The sequence below is a fragment of the Ruditapes philippinarum genome, unplaced genomic scaffold (assembly GCF_026571515.1).
Source record: "Ruditapes philippinarum isolate M1 unplaced genomic scaffold, ASM2657151v2 ctg436_1_1_1_1, whole genome shotgun sequence".
NCBI lineage: Eukaryota > Metazoa > Mollusca > Bivalvia > Venerida > Veneridae > Ruditapes > Ruditapes philippinarum.
In genome coordinates this window covers 54,535-70,652 of record NW_026856012.1, presented here as the reverse complement: position 1 = coordinate 70,652, position 16,118 = coordinate 54,535, and the positions used below count along the sequence as shown (strand labels likewise).

General features: G+C 29.5%; 1 protein-coding gene and 1 long non-coding RNA gene across 2 annotated transcripts; both read right to left on the bottom strand.

Annotated features, from left to right (window-relative positions):
- Positions 1-1,697: 1,697 nt before the first annotated feature.
- On the bottom strand, positions 1,698-5,035 carry LOC132745117 (uncharacterized). The gene is made up of 5 exons (XM_060733946.1): positions 4,914-5,035; positions 4,532-4,642; positions 3,727-3,833; positions 2,525-2,656; positions 1,698-1,985 (listed from the first exon to the last, which is right to left on the bottom strand). The coding sequence occupies exons 1-5, from the start codon at positions 4,987-4,989 to the stop codon at positions 1,698-1,700; spliced, it is 714 nt and encodes a 237-aa protein (XP_060589929.1). The 5' UTR covers positions 4,990-5,035.
- Positions 5,036-9,138: 4,103 nt separating this feature from the next.
- Positions 9,139-10,819, bottom strand: LOC132745109 (uncharacterized). Its single transcript, XR_009627796.1, has 2 exons — positions 10,728-10,819; positions 9,139-10,063 (listed from the first exon to the last, which is right to left on the bottom strand). It is a non-coding gene; the product is annotated as an uncharacterized LOC132745109 (long non-coding RNA).
- Between the last annotated feature and the right edge of the window lie 5,299 nt (positions 10,820-16,118).

Here is a 16,118-nt window from a genome sequence, read left to right as displayed (position 1 = left end):
TGCACATACTAAGATTAGCATATCACGGAACTATTCCTTAAAATTGAATAGAATCAGACAACATTAGCCGGAAATAGCAGTAACCATTGCAACACTATAACGCTGCACCGGAGCAGTCCGACTCTAAAGAAAGGTATAACGCGCTACACTAATAATATTTCGTAATATTGATAACGTAAAAAATGCGCGAAAACGCTGGTCAGCAGCGGAACGTCATGACGTCATTTCCTGAAAATATCATAACGTTATTTAAATTCTCAACGGATCAACATTGTTTTAAAGTTGTTGCCCAGAGCCACTGAGTAAACAACATGACGTCGATAGGTGACGTTGAATTGCGAATCATCGTGAAATTTTGTGTTGCGCTGGAAAAGTCTTCAACAGAAACAATGAAAATGATCAATTCTAAAGGAAAATTCAAGAAATGCAGTCCGGCTACAGTGTATAAATGGCATGCACGTTTTAAAGAAGGAAGAAACTCGAACGATGGTCGATGGACTTCCGTGTGTTCTCGGAGCTCAAATCACAGCTGCGTGGAAAACGCTTTGACTCAGCTGACGATCTTGTTAAGCATACGCAAGCTATATGCTCGTCCTTTACCGATAGCTGGTACATGGAAACATACAATAACTTGATCAGCCGACACAGGAAATGCATCGAAATTACAGGTGACTACGTTGAAAAGGTGCGACGATCGATGGACTTTAACGTCGCATCACGTTGCAAATGACGTCGGCGTGCTCCAGGCGTTTGTTATATGGTTATTTACTATTTTTATTATGTTTTAGTTTCTGTGTGTATGATGATGATATTTTCAAATACTGTACAGTATATATTGAAATAAATGCGTATATATTTATATTTACGATAACCCGACTACAACGTATGCTATAAAACAATTCTCAGAACTTCCCGAACAACCCTCGTATTATTTCAAATTGCAAAAGTATGTACACAAATTGAAATGAAGAAGGAAGTAGGTAACAATATAAAGTTCAATTTACAATACAGCTTGACATAGCCGTATTTCGATAAGATGACAACATTCAGAATACAAACAGTACAATCAAATGTATTATTTAAAAAAATATAGTTTAAGATTTCTAGGTAGGATAAAAATTGTTGCATATAATTTCTTTTAATTTGCATTAGTCAGGGACACATATCAAATTGTAGCGCTATGCTAATTTTGAGAAAGAAATAAACATAAATTATATGTTTGAACGTAATGAAAGCTTAAATAAATGTTTTTGCAAAGCATTTAACAAAAATAACTTTTATACATAAAGGAAGAGGACAAATGAAAGACAAATCTTACATACTTGCCTTATGGTAGTTTTGAAAATCAAACAGATAAATGTTCATTATTATTCCAGGTTATTTTCTTAAATTGTTTGACGTTTATATTATAAATTCTTTTAAATGTACGAGTATACTGATTTACTTCGAAAAACATATTACCAAAATACCAGTTTCATAAACACAATGTCTGTGTACTACTGTACAATCTTCCTTCATTTATTTCAAATTCTGATCTTAATTATTAACATGACAATTTGTATAATAAAAAAGATAAATAGAAAAACCCATTGTTTATTTGTTATCAATTTCAAAAAGAGAAATAGTAATAAGATAATCTAGTGTAATACTTTTTAGCAAATATATTTACAATATGTTGTATCTACTCATAATTGTCTTCATTTCTTTGTTTTTTTACGCTTCTTTCTTTCTCTTGATCTTGCGCCTTCATCATCAGTGCAATTATCGACGCCCGTTCTTGTTCTTGTAGGCGAAACACGATTCCTGTTACGTTGGGACACGCTTGAATTGATCGCTGATGCTTTTCTTGTGGGTGAAGTTCGCGCTTTTTTCTTCTTACGTGTATCTTTTTTAGTGGCTTTCTTGTAATCATTTTCGGAAATATCATCTTTCTCAAAATCATTGCCCCTACTTAAATCACTACCTTGATTGCTATCCACCCAAGCCTAAAATAGTAATGGTGTTTCAGTATAAACCTGTCTACAATATTAAAAAGACTTTCGCACTATTTTATGAAATGAACTTAAGTTAAGTCAGATGAATATTTTCAGAACTTTCCTTGAGTCACGCGAGTTATTTATCGATCGTCCGAAGTAAACTATAAAATCGAAAAACCATTATGGCAAAATTTAAACTTATTTTCATCTATTCACTCATGACTTTAAAGAAAGATTCGATGCTAGTCAAAAGTCACACATAAACTTATATCTTGCGACGCAATTATTTATTATTCCTTATATTCTTTGTGTACTTGCACATTATCAAAACCTATATTCTTACACATTCATTTTGCTTAACACATTGTTCTCATGTAAAATTGATTAACGTCAAAACAATGTTTGTTCAGACAGAAGTTCATTTTGGCGATAGTTATTTTCAAACATGTTCTTGAATTGTCTTATATTAATGTTGATTTAATCTTTAATAAACTTGTTGTTACCAAACATGCTCTGCATTTAAATCTAGTCATTTTTATCTCGCTTACCTGGTGTCTGTCATTTCTACGATATGGTATCTTAGGACCGGTTTCATTAGTTCCTGTTCTATGATCATCCTCTTGTCCACCTAACCTTTCTGGTGTGCGTCTGTCGTTGGACTCAGTGTCATTAGAAGAATTCTAAAAGAAAAAAAAATACATAAGCAAACGAAATATGTGTGAGTTAGTTTTGAAAAATCAGTAGCAATCTTGTTCAGTTTAATTATATTAAAAAAAATTAACATGATTATCAAGAAAATAGAATTATATTATACTGTGAGGTAACCTTGATCTTATTTCACTGACCCTTATTTGGTTATGAGACTGAAAAGGGGGTTTTCTTTTATTTTTATGTGAAAACATACTTCAAGTAATAGTTTTTTTTGTATTTTGATTGCTTTGAAGAAAAAAGAATATTTCTTTTACAATTTTTATTTGTCTCAAGTATTTTAACAAATTCTAAATTTATTTTTTTCCTTTTGGCATGACTGGATTTGAAATGATTTTATGTTTTGATTTCAGGAGCAATGCATCAATTTGACAAAGGTCTTCATCAATAACCTATTTTTTTGTGCAACGTTTCAGACGTTTCAACGTTACAAGCATTTCGAATTCCATGTTTTATGGCTTTTGGACCTTACAGTTCCTTTATTGTTATAAGACATTAAACTTTTAAAGATATTTTGTGAAATAAAAATGCGCGTGATTAAAAAAGATGTTACACATAAATGAATACATATACCAAAATAAACTTAGAACATAACTGTAGTAGACTGCGTTTACCGTAGCTAAATATTATGTATGTTACATTTAATATTTGAAATAATAGAGATATAAAATTACTGGTAAAACAATTGTCACTTATTTAACAGCCAGAATTACAAATTTATAAGTGTACAGTATGGTATGCTAATTAATTGTTTGACAATAATATATAATCTATATTAAATATTTGCATATTTCCTTACTCTATACGTGAATGTATTCATGTTAGCAAAAGAAACATCTTAAGTGAGCGTTCGTTCAGAAAGCAAGTGATGATGAAAGCAGGCCACTGTGCCATATGTCATATTTTAGAAATTTGATGTGCGGTAAAAAAGTTGTGATTTTCAATATCTGTATCAAAATTTTACAGATATGTATATTGTTACTTGTCTTTCTATTATCTTAACATTTTAATCAACTTGTGTCAAATAACGCCAATTACTCACCGCTTGATTCGTACGTCTTTGACGAATAATAAAGAAGACAAAACAACCAATCACGATAAGAAGAATTAGTCCCAAGATTATATAAACGACAATAGAGACAGATGAATCTGCAAAAAAATAATACCAAAGAAGAAAAAAATGTATATATATAAAAGTATTACCAGATTTTGTAATCGCAAATACAGTTACAGAATTTTAACTGTTTAGTACAAGTACTTCTTATAATAGCTAATTTAATTATAAAACGGTATTTCCCTTCCATCTTCTTTAAAATAATTTGATAAGGCCATAAGAATAGAATGACGAGTGGAAACCCTGATGTGTTTGATCTGACTCAAATTTAGATAAAAATAAAGGGATTTTCCGTCTAGAAAAAATTAGATTAAAATATAGAAAAGGAATATAATTTGTAACACTCTACTGACGCTCTTGTTTAAGTTATCTTTGTTTTTAGAAAAACAATTACATAAATGTATAGAATGTGGAACTTGAAATCTACATAATCATCATTTATTTGCACATCAAGGATAAATCTGAATAGTAGACTTCCTAAAAATGCGACAGGAGCAAACTATTAATTTTCGACTTTTGATTTTGATTAATAAATTAATACGAATTTATTGACAGGAATATCTGTATGAACAATATAAATGCTTTTTTGTCATTAATTTATTTACAATCATCTGAAGTTTGCAATACGTATCAAACCACCAATGTCACTAATAAACAGTCGCTCAATCACTCACATTTTATATGCTTGGTAAAACAGTGGAATCTGAAATTGTATAATGATTTATATATTTACCTTTAATTACAATCGTATGTTGATCAGACGATGCGTCTTTTTCTGATTTTGTTTGTGTTTGATTTGTACTTGTGCTTGAAATTATGTCTTGTGTCTCAACTGTTCTCGTTCCTGTTGAAAAATATAGGCCTTTTATTAACACAATATACTACAACAATAAAAGACAAACAAACAAACAGACAAAAACAAACAACAACAAATTAACAAAAAAACCAACATCATTAAAAACAAAACAAAATCAAAAAACAACAACAACGAAAAAAAGAACAAACAAAATTCATACAACAAACAAACAATAACAACAGCAACAAAATAATAACAATTATTATTGTTGTACGATGCTGTGATGTCACAATTAAATGTTTTCATTTAATTAACTTACCAACAGTTAGAAAAAATCCAACTAAAAGGATTGTTTTGATTATTTGTTGACCATTAAACATTTTGAAAACTTTCATAATCCATTTTAAAGAATACAACTAACTAAATTGAGCGTCAGTTTTTCTATACATCTGAATGGTTTTATATAATAAAACAGGAAGTGAAGGAATAATTCTTTTGTTTCTCTGATTTATATGTACGTATGATACATGTACTATTTAATAGGAATATAAAGATTTGTTAATTCGTTTAAACGAACCCTTACCTTTATATTAGTTCATTATAATAATGAGCAAATTATTATATTTGCAAAATATGGTTTATTGCTTTTATTTATGCTCAATAAAGATGAACGTGAGGTTTACAAGCTTACACAGTCCTGATTATATGAATTAAAACATATTTACATTTTATTCAGTTATTTTATTTAATATGTTTAAATATGATTTATTTAAAAAAATCTCTTACAGTATTGGCATTTACGCTTTTTTTCTTATTTCTGATAATGTTATTCTATGTAATAAAAATAGCATCGAAACACGAGAGTATCTGATTGGTACGAGGGGGCGTAGTCACAAAGTATAAATCAGATTGTCGAGTGTTTTCATGTTCTTTCTCTTTTATATCATAGTCAAACATAAAACACGTTCCCTGTTGTCACATTATGAAACCAAAGAAAAAAGTAACCAATAAACGAGCATCTGAATATGAATTTTTTGTCGCTTTCCTGTTGTTCTCTGCCGTCAAAATAAGACCCTTGCAAAAATGAGCCAATCAATGGGCATGCTCTGGAGTGCGGGTAACTAATACCTGCATTCCAGTTAACGCACTGTGCATTGTATATGTGTCCGATTTAACTCTGACACATTTTCAACAGAAAGGTCCCAAAACTATGAGGGTTGCACTTAAGCAAACACGGGTTATAGTATGGTGAATGTCTGGCGGGCGGGCAGGCGGGAGGGCTAAAAAAATCGTAACAGTTTTCTCAGCAACAACTTATCACAGCCTCTTGATAATTAGCATACATCATTGACAAATGGTTTTATACCGTGGGATTCGATTTCAGGTCTGTCGTTCATCCACTTCTTGTTTACCTACTTAGTAAGATTTTCAACATTCATGGTGAATGGTAGGAAATTTTCGTAAAAGATTTCTCAGCAACTACTAAACACAGCCTCTTGATAGTTGGCATACAGCATTGGCACATTATCCCATACCATGGGATTCTTTTTCAGGTGTGTAGCTCATCCACTTCCTGTTAACCCACTCAGCTAAATTTTCGACATTAATGGTCATTGGTATTTTTTTTCGTAACAACACAGCCTCATAAAATTTGATGTACAAATGCAACCCGGCCTTTTCTGTCTTTGACCCATTTTTTATTGTTTGACTCATCCTAGAAATGATCTTTCAAACAAGACTGCTTTATGAAAAAAAGTTAATATATAATATATATAATATGAGGTAATTATCATTGTAATGATTCTCTTCGAAAAACGAAAACCTATTTGTTATAATAATAGACGTGTCGCATGCCACAATTGTTTAGAATTTTGTTTGTTTTGGAAACGTCAACTGTGAAGGAATATATGAAAATATTGTTCACCATTAACGCCAGTAATCCCTTATTATGCTATTCTTTATTTTTTATTTCATTTTCTTTATTTTTTGTGTCATATTAAAGTCCTTTTCAGGTTTCAAAAAAGTTATTCTTCCTCGAGCTGAGCAATCCTTTGCGTTTTGCAATTTGGCGTTTGGTACAATGATATTGATTCATGTGATTTGTATGGATGTAAAATACAATTTTGTTTATTTTTGCTACCATTTTCTCAAATATGTCATTTTAAGTGTTATCTTCTCCAGGCGATAATAATCTTACATGTTCTTATTCTAGTGTTTAATGAATGAAGAAATATTAAAGCTTGTGTCATGTGCCTTTAAATTCAAACTATTGCATGGGCGAATATAACAGGAATTGTTCGTGTGCAACGTTCCATCTAAAACACATGTATCAAAAGTTTTCATATATTGCAGTCGAAAAGAAATTGAAAATATTTTTACATCTGTTTTTAGCACGAATCGTGTTGAACCGAATGTAAATGAACAATATTAAACTTTTAAATAGATGCTGACCCTATTGATACTAATACAAGGATTGTATTTATTTCAAATTCATTGCAAGAATATCTATAAGAATAAATATTATTAATATGTACAAGAAATATGACATATGACTGTAAAGAACAACACACTGAGCGTTGTTCAGGGGATGCAGCCCCGACAGTTTCATATCGGGAATGCACTAAGCATGCCGCATAAAGAAATAAACATGGCGTACATATAATAGCATACACTATCATGGTTATGACAAAGTCACGTTTTGTCGCCACGTGAAAGTTCTTACTAGCCCCGTGAACGTAATTGACAATTGACAAAATAACTGGTCCTTTGTTTGCTAACAATTATGGAAATAAAAGTGTAACTTAACAAGCCTACATTCCGATTATGTTTTAGTAATGCTTTGGAAAGACATGGGAATTTCCAATTTGTAATTGAACATTGAACAGATATATAACTTGGCATCAAATTAAGTTTGTCTTAATATTCTAGGGTATATAGAAATTGTATAATCAATTATACTCGTATATGTGTATAAAGAATCTTCTGCCAGTAGTTTACAAAATTATTGCTTGAATGATGGTAAGAAATGAATTCCAAAATATTTGAATAAAAGTAAAATGTTTGGATATGTCCCTACGAACACATAAAACAAGAAAAAACCATTGCTTAACGTTTCAAATCGGTCTGAGGATAGCAACATTACATCTTGTTCCGGAATATTTCATTTTACCTACGTACAATATTAATGTGTATAAATGAAAGGTACAATTCTTTCGATAATCGACCGTAAATTAGATTACAAAAACAATATAGTTTTACCATTTATAATTTTGATAAAACTATGTCATTAGATATAGATTCACATCCATTAACTTCATTTTAGCTATTTTGTTATGTATGAAAACGTTGCATTTTTACAATTCGGTACAAAGACATTTTCCTCGTATGGTTATATTTCCGTACAGGAAAATAACAAGAACAACAATAGTATTGTATTTGAGATTTAATACAGCATTCATTCAGGAAAAGATGTTGCAAGGAGGAAGAAATCGGGTCTGATAATTCTCATGAATGTTTGAGTCTGTTTATATCTTCTTATAAATTTATGATTATTTGCTTATACATTTATGTTTATTTTTTACTTGGGTCATGTATGATGTCATTTACTTGTCTGAGAAGACCTGCAGGTGCCCCTTCATGCATTAAATTGCAGGCATGACCGAAAACTCGTTAGTAGAACCATTGATGTCCTTAAGCTAGTTGAATAGCTTCCCTCCGGGCATGAAACAATCTAAAGTCCAATGAGGACAAGGGATTTGAACCCATAGGGTTAGGGCAAGTGGTTTGAGGTCAACGACTTTTACCACTCGACCTTGGAAATCCCAAATTTAAATCAAATGTTTTAATCACAAAGATGTTGATCTTTAATATATTTTATTATTGTTATGGTGTTAAACATTTGTTTCTTTAATCCAAGACGATACAGTTAAAAATTTATTTGTTTTAAAACTTCATTGCTTATTTTACCTTTGTGCACCCACCAGACATAAGGGAGTTAATTCCTGCATGCATTCTACAGTAAGGTCAAATTGAAATTATTACCGCAGCCAATTACACCTTAACAAAGTTTAATCTGAGTTTATCAGCGGGCAGGCAGTTGGGGGTAAAAATGCTATTCAGGTATAAAAAAATAAAAAGATAAACATGAATATGTTTAAGAAACCTTCTTTAACCTAGAAGTCATGTTGATAATTACTTTTCATAAATCATTTAGTTTGGCATTATTCTGAATCATTGAGGCAAATAACATATAGTGACTCTACGCTGATCATATGTTTCATAAGATATCTTTTGTTCCTATTAAAAGAAAGTTTAGTTTATGTGAACTACACAGATCAGATCAAAGATTATTGATTTAATATTGGCAATAAGCCATAAAATATTTAACGCTGATTTACAGAGCACAACTGTAACAATGCGAACTTGATTATGTTTTGTTCATAACAATGTAAATATACCAGATATACGACATATTCATTGAACCAACTTTCTCTTTACTGTTAACAAAAAGGGTTCGCATGTAAATAATAATATGACTTGTTCAATTTATCTTTATTATGATCAAATGTACATAATCAAGAAACATTTTAATAAACACACAATAAAAATAATCATAAAGGATCCATTTATTTGGATTCTATTCATAATCAGTGTTCACTTCAAAAAGTAGCAAAGGCAACGACGAGTGGAAATTTGGCATTTTTGACATCGTATCGTATGACTAAGATGGCAGCAATTTACCTTTAGAAGAATTTAAACTTTAACTTACTTTCATTTACATTCAATATGCTTATTAAATACTTCAGAGCTATTGATGGAGTCATACCATTCAGTATTATTTTTTAGACAAAATGATAAAAAGGCAAAACTTTGAACAAGGTGCTTGTTCAACTTCGTATGCATATTTTTTCGTGAACAAAACTTTATGATTCAAAAATTTATTTGATATCAACAGGTTATTAACCACTACAACATCACTACTTTTCGTTAAAATATACCATTAATCTTACCTCAATTTGCACACATTGTACAAGAATAAAAAAAACATCAAGAAGGTCAAAACAAAAAAGTGAATATAAGTGAAATTATACGTATACACACAATCAAAATATATACGAAATAAAAAAGGAAACAACAGCAAAGGAAAAAACCTACAAATTGCTTTCAAATATAGAACTTACTTAGAAATATATACAAGTATAAGCCGCTTATCGTGTCATTATCTCTTTAATACATTTATCAGACATGTTATCAATTGTTTTGATTAGATTGTTTTATTTCGTCTTCAAATTACATGTGCTATTTTCTTTTCTTTTTAGAGTGTCCCATACTCTCTTTTTTACGTTGCTTTTTACTCCTCTTTTTCTTTTTATATTTCTTTTTCGGTTGAGCTGATTTTTTTTTCGTGCACTGATGAGAAGCTATACCATAATAGCAGTCTAAAGGATAGTGTTCAATCGCATTTCTACACTGAAAGCATTTTAGTGTAATCAGGGTTCACTTATAATATCACAAAATTAATAAATAGAATAGAGTTCTATTATTATTTCAAGAGTTATTTTGTTATTTTTGTTGCATATTAGAAACCATTATCCATGTATTTGGTTTTTTTTAATCTGAACAAGTCCTGTCCGCGGACAGCGTGCTTTACTTTTCTCAGTTAATAGCAAACGCCATAAAATGTCTCATAATTCTACAAATTACTTGCCCTTGATGGCAGCAAATAGTTTTAGGATTATCTACAATGATGGCGTATATTTATGAAAATAATATTTACACAAAGTTTTAGGGGAATAGCTTTAACAGTTTTTGAATAGACCTAAACCTAAAGGTTAACCAACGCCGACGTCGACGAAGAGAGTGTTATGACAATTATTCAACTGTTTTTTCTCCGAAAAGTGGAGATAAAATTTCAGTGGTAATATTGATGTGTTAATATAATATTATGAAAATTTCAACAAAAACTACAGGCATTAATAATAGAAAGCTTGATGCACACGATATAGGCTTACAGTTGTATCAAAATGTTATAGAAAACATGGATAATGCACATTGATATTTTTATGCCTTTAGTTATATTTTTAAAATATATAAAAATGATTTAAATATTAACATTTTGGGAATAACAACTCACCGCTTGCTTAAAATATTTTCTTAGCATGAGATAACATGCCGGGATGAGAAGAATGATAACAATCAATCCAAGTAATATATTACACGACAATTAAAGTTTGGTGGACTCTGGCAAAAAAAAAAAAAAACAGTATCAAAATGTGAGATTATACCAATAATATGTTTACCCAATTTAAATATTTGCAAGTTTACAGAATTCACTCTCTATTACACCTAAAAGTGTATAAAGCTGTATATCTGCTATAGATATGTTACTTAATGGTTTTAAAGCGAATGACACGTGCACAGAATCATGCTAAATAGATAAAACCCTTCTGTTTAACGTTTTGGGGGAGTTTTCATGTAGACATATCGGCAAAACAAAAACTGTTCGACAAAACTAAAACTTTTCAATAGAATTCCTTAATCTTGGCATTCTAATATAATGTGGTAACAGAAACATTTAAAGTTAAAAATATGGAAGTCACCGTTCTCGGTTTTGAATTATCTGCCCCTATACTGGACCGTTTTGCTTAATTCAAGGGTGGATAATTCACCACGAAGGTATACAAACCTTGTTTTCTTTATATTATGAGTCATTGTATAAAATTACATGAAAGAATAAGAATTATATTAATTTTTGCTTCTTCTATTTTTCTCTAAAAGATTATTAAAGATTTTTTGTTGTAATCAAGGATGTAACTTACAGTTAGGTGAAGTTTTATAATGTGTATAATTATTCTTCCAAAACAATTTCCAAACGTCCAAAAATATATAAAATATGTACCCAAAATGTTTATATACATTCAAATCAAAAGTAGTATGTACTTTTTACAAATACAAGTTTTTGTTAAAATTTTCATAATATTATATTTACACATCAATTTTACCATGAATAAATTCATTTAAATTTTATCTCCACTTCTCAAGTATTAATTGAAAAAAAAAAAACTGGCGAAGACATTATCGAAAATAAACTAACTAACATTTCTTAAAGTGTTAAATTCGGTAAAATTTTTTATAAATAATGTTTTTTGAAACTCCCCAAATATTCTTTAAATTTTTCCCATTTGAGCACCCGTTTTGGGGGTGATATAAAACCTAAAAAATTGCACAAAATGGTTTTAAAGGGTTAAAGTCCCTTTTTTTAAAGGAAAAATTTTTTTAAAAAAAAATTTTCTTTGTTTATGAAATTTATATATTTTTATCAAAAACCAAAAAAGGAAAAAATATAATAAAACAAGAAAAGAAAGGGTTTTTTTGAAAGACGAATTTTCATGTTTTATTTTATCTGCTTTTGCCCGTAAAAATAATTAAAAAATTTTCTGATTCAAGGAGGACGGAATACACAATAACTGAAAATAGGTAACATCCACATGTTTTGGCTTAAAATGTTTTGTTATCATATCATATTTTAACAATATGCAAAGGCTTTTATGAAAATTCTATCGAACAGTTTCTAATCTGCATATATGTTTATAATGAAAATCTCGAAAAAAAAACGTCCTTTTTAAAGCAGCACGCCTCAAGATTAATGCTTATTTTCATGAAAATTTGAAAATGTAATTTAAAGCAATAATATCGTATTAGTAACCCAAAAGGGAAGCGATTTACACATTATCAAAGGCACTTATCAACCCACCGTTAATTATAAAAAGAGGTGAAAATTATGCAAAAATTGCACTTACTGCGTTAGTAACGCAGTAGAAATAAAGTTACACATTATGGAAAAATTAACCATTAATCGCTCATGTTAATTATTACTCGCTCCAGTCTTGAGTCTTTCTACTTTTCCAAAGCTCATAGTATATTTTCCTCAAGTTTAAATTTATTGAAATATTTTCGATCATCTGGAGTCATACTGCTTTAAAACAGAAGCATAATTATTGTATAAATATACTTTATAAAATGAGCTTGATGCCCTTTTAATATTTTTACAATACTTATAACTGTAGCTTTGGCAAAATCATTTGATCTGACAGGAAGAAGAAAATCTTTCTTTCAGGGTAATATTGCAAAATTAAGAAATACAAAAAAAACAAAAAAAAAAAAACAAATTTGTAACAATCATTCGCCGCCATAGGATATGTTTCGTGTTTAAAGAAGATAATTATATTAATGTATAGAATGTAGAAATTCAGCAACTGTCTGATTATCATTTATTTGCACATCAACGCTTGATCTGAATAGTAGACTTCCTAAATGCGGCAGAGGCAAAATTTACGTTTTTAATTATAAATAATTCTTATATAATAAATCTATACGGATTCAGTGACTGATATATATGTGTATGAACAATGCACATTTTTTTCTTTTTTAAATTCATTTATTTATTTACAAATATAAAGCTAGCAATACGGATCAAACCATCAAATTCACAGATAAACAGTTGCTAACATACATTATATGCTTGGAAAAACAACAAGAAGAATAAAAAATTCTATAATGATTAATATATTTACCTTCGATTACAATCGTCCTTTGGTCAGATGATGTGTCTTCTTCTGATGTTGTTTGCGTGTGTTGATTTGTAGTTGTGCTTGTGCTTGAAACTAAATTTTTTGTTGTCTCAACTTTTGCCGTAGCTGTTGAAAGATGTAACCCTTTGATAAAATATCCCCCCAAAAAATAACAAAAATAAAATAAAAATAAAAAGAACAAAAACAAATATAAAAAAATACAAATTAAAAAAAAACAACACCAAAACAAACAAACAAAAACAACAACAAAAATCCCCAAACAAACAAACAAAAATACAACAACAACAACATAAAAAAATATTAAAAAATTAATTAGAAAAAAAAACCCTAGACAAATAAACAACACTAAAAAATTGTTGTACGATGTCACAAATTAATATGTTCATTTATTTTACTTACCAACATTTAGAAAAACTCCAATTAAAAGGATTACTTTGATTATTTGTTGAACATTAAACATTTTGAAAACTTTCATAGTCCATTTTTAGGTATTAAACTAAAGTTTAATAGAAATGCAAATGTTCTTTACATCTGAATGATTTTAAATGAAACAGGAAGTCTTTTTCAATAATTCTTTCAATAATTCTTTTGTTTCTCGACTTATGCTTTTTACTTATATGAATATATATAATAATGTACATATATTTGCTGATTGCTGATTCGTTCAAACGAAACCCAATACCTTATTTATTAATTTATTATAATAAATGAAGCGAATTATTATTTTTTGCAAATATGGTACCTTGTTTCAATTCTAAAATAATATTTCATACAGAAGATCAACTTAACGTAAAAAAACTAGCATTCCTAACTATATATGATATAAAACATTTACATATTTACATTTTAAACAGTTGTTTTATTTGATATGATAAAATCAGCTTTAATTCAAAACGCAAGAAAAACTCTCTTTTAAAAAAAATCTTGTCCGGAACATAACATGAAAACCCTTGGAGATAATTTGTTTTAACTGCCAAAGTGGTAAAGGATATAATAGATAAACATTCACTTTACATCTTGAATTGTTTATGAAAAATAAAATGTGCCCACTTTTTGTCTTTGTCTGTATGTTCTTGCCTTGCACTTGTCCCTTTGGCTCCTGCTTCGGGGAGCATATATCGGTTTTACCCATCGCCATTTGATCTTACGAATAAATACTGTATAAACGAACTTAACTAAGCCTTTTTCTTTGAATATTACATGTAAACTAATATTTCAAGTTTATTCTTTTTTTAAGAGGAATTTAGGGCCTCTAGTGCATGTAGCAGAATCATAAAAAAAATGTTATTGATAACTCATACTTCCGGCAAGATATTAGAGGGCTCAATTTGGAAATTTGACTCATCCTAGAAATAATCTTTCAAACAAGGCTTTTTTATACACCAAAAACCTTAAATATGCGGCCTCTACCTCTATTATGAACCACTTTTGGAAAACCAGTTTGTTATAATAGAAGACATATCATCTGCCACATGGTTTAAAATATTTGTTTGTTTTGACAACGACAACTATAATGGATAGAAAGACTGTATTGTTAATGTTATTATTTATGTCGATAATCCATTACAGTGCTTATTTGTTGATTGATTTTCAAAATGTTTTCTTCTTCTTTTACTTTTGGTGTCCTATTAAAGTACTAGATTTAAAGTTTTCAAAAAGTATTTACGCTCATAATTTGCATGGATGTCAGAATATCGTTTTGTTTCCTTTTTGCTACCTTTTTCAAACAATATTTCATTTTCAGCGCTATTTTCTATACGCGATTATGATCTGACATGTTCTAATTCCATTGTTTAAAGACAGAAGAAATATATATAATATATATTTGGCATATATATAATAGGAATTGCTCGTGTGCAACGTTCTGTCTTATACTGCTGTAATAAAGATTTTCTTATATTTCCGTGAATAAGTGAGAAGGGTGATAACATTGTTTTACATGGTAGTTTAGCAGTTGTTAATTTGTTTAAATTGAATGTAAATGAACAACGTAAAATCTTCAAATAGATACTGACCCTATTGATACTAACACAAAGATTTTATTTGCAACAATATCTATAAGAATAGAAGAAATATGAAATATGACTGTAAACTTAAGAACAACACGCGGCTCATTGTTTATGAGAAGCAGGCGCCCGACAGTATCAAGTCGGGACTACACCAAGCAGGCCACATAAAGAAACAAAAATGGCGTACATATGATAGCATAAACTATCATGGTTATGACAAAGTCACGTTTTGTCACCACGTGAAAGTTCTTACTAGCCCCGTGAACGTAATTTATACACCGTTTGAGACAATTGACAAATTCACTGGTCCTTTGTTTGCTAACAATTATGAAAATAAAAGTGTAACTTAACAAGGCCTCATACATTCCGATTATGATTTTTTAATAATGTTTTGGAAAGACATGGGAATTTCCAATTTGTAATTGGACCTTGAACAGATATATAACTTTGCATCAAATCAAGTTTGTGTTAATTTTCTAGGTTATAAAGAAATTGCAGTTATCAGTTATATATATAAGTGTATAAAGAATATTCTGCCTAAAAAAATATTGCTTGAATTTTGGAAAGAAATTAATTCCAAAATATTTGAATAAAAGAAAAAAGGTACAAGCAAAAACCAGCATTACATTTTGTTCCGGAATATTTCATTTTACCTACGTACAATATTAATGTGTATTAATGAAAGGGACAATTCTTTCGATAATCGGCCGTAAATTAGATTACAGAAACAATATAGTTTTACCATTTATAATTTTGATATGTCATTAGATATAGATTCATATCCATTAACGTCATTTAAGCTATTTTGTTATGTATGGAAAAGTTGCATTTTTACAATTCGGTATGTATCAGTATGTATAAAGGATAATGGTAATAATTCCGTACAGGAGAATAACAAGAACAACAATATTATTGTATTTTAAA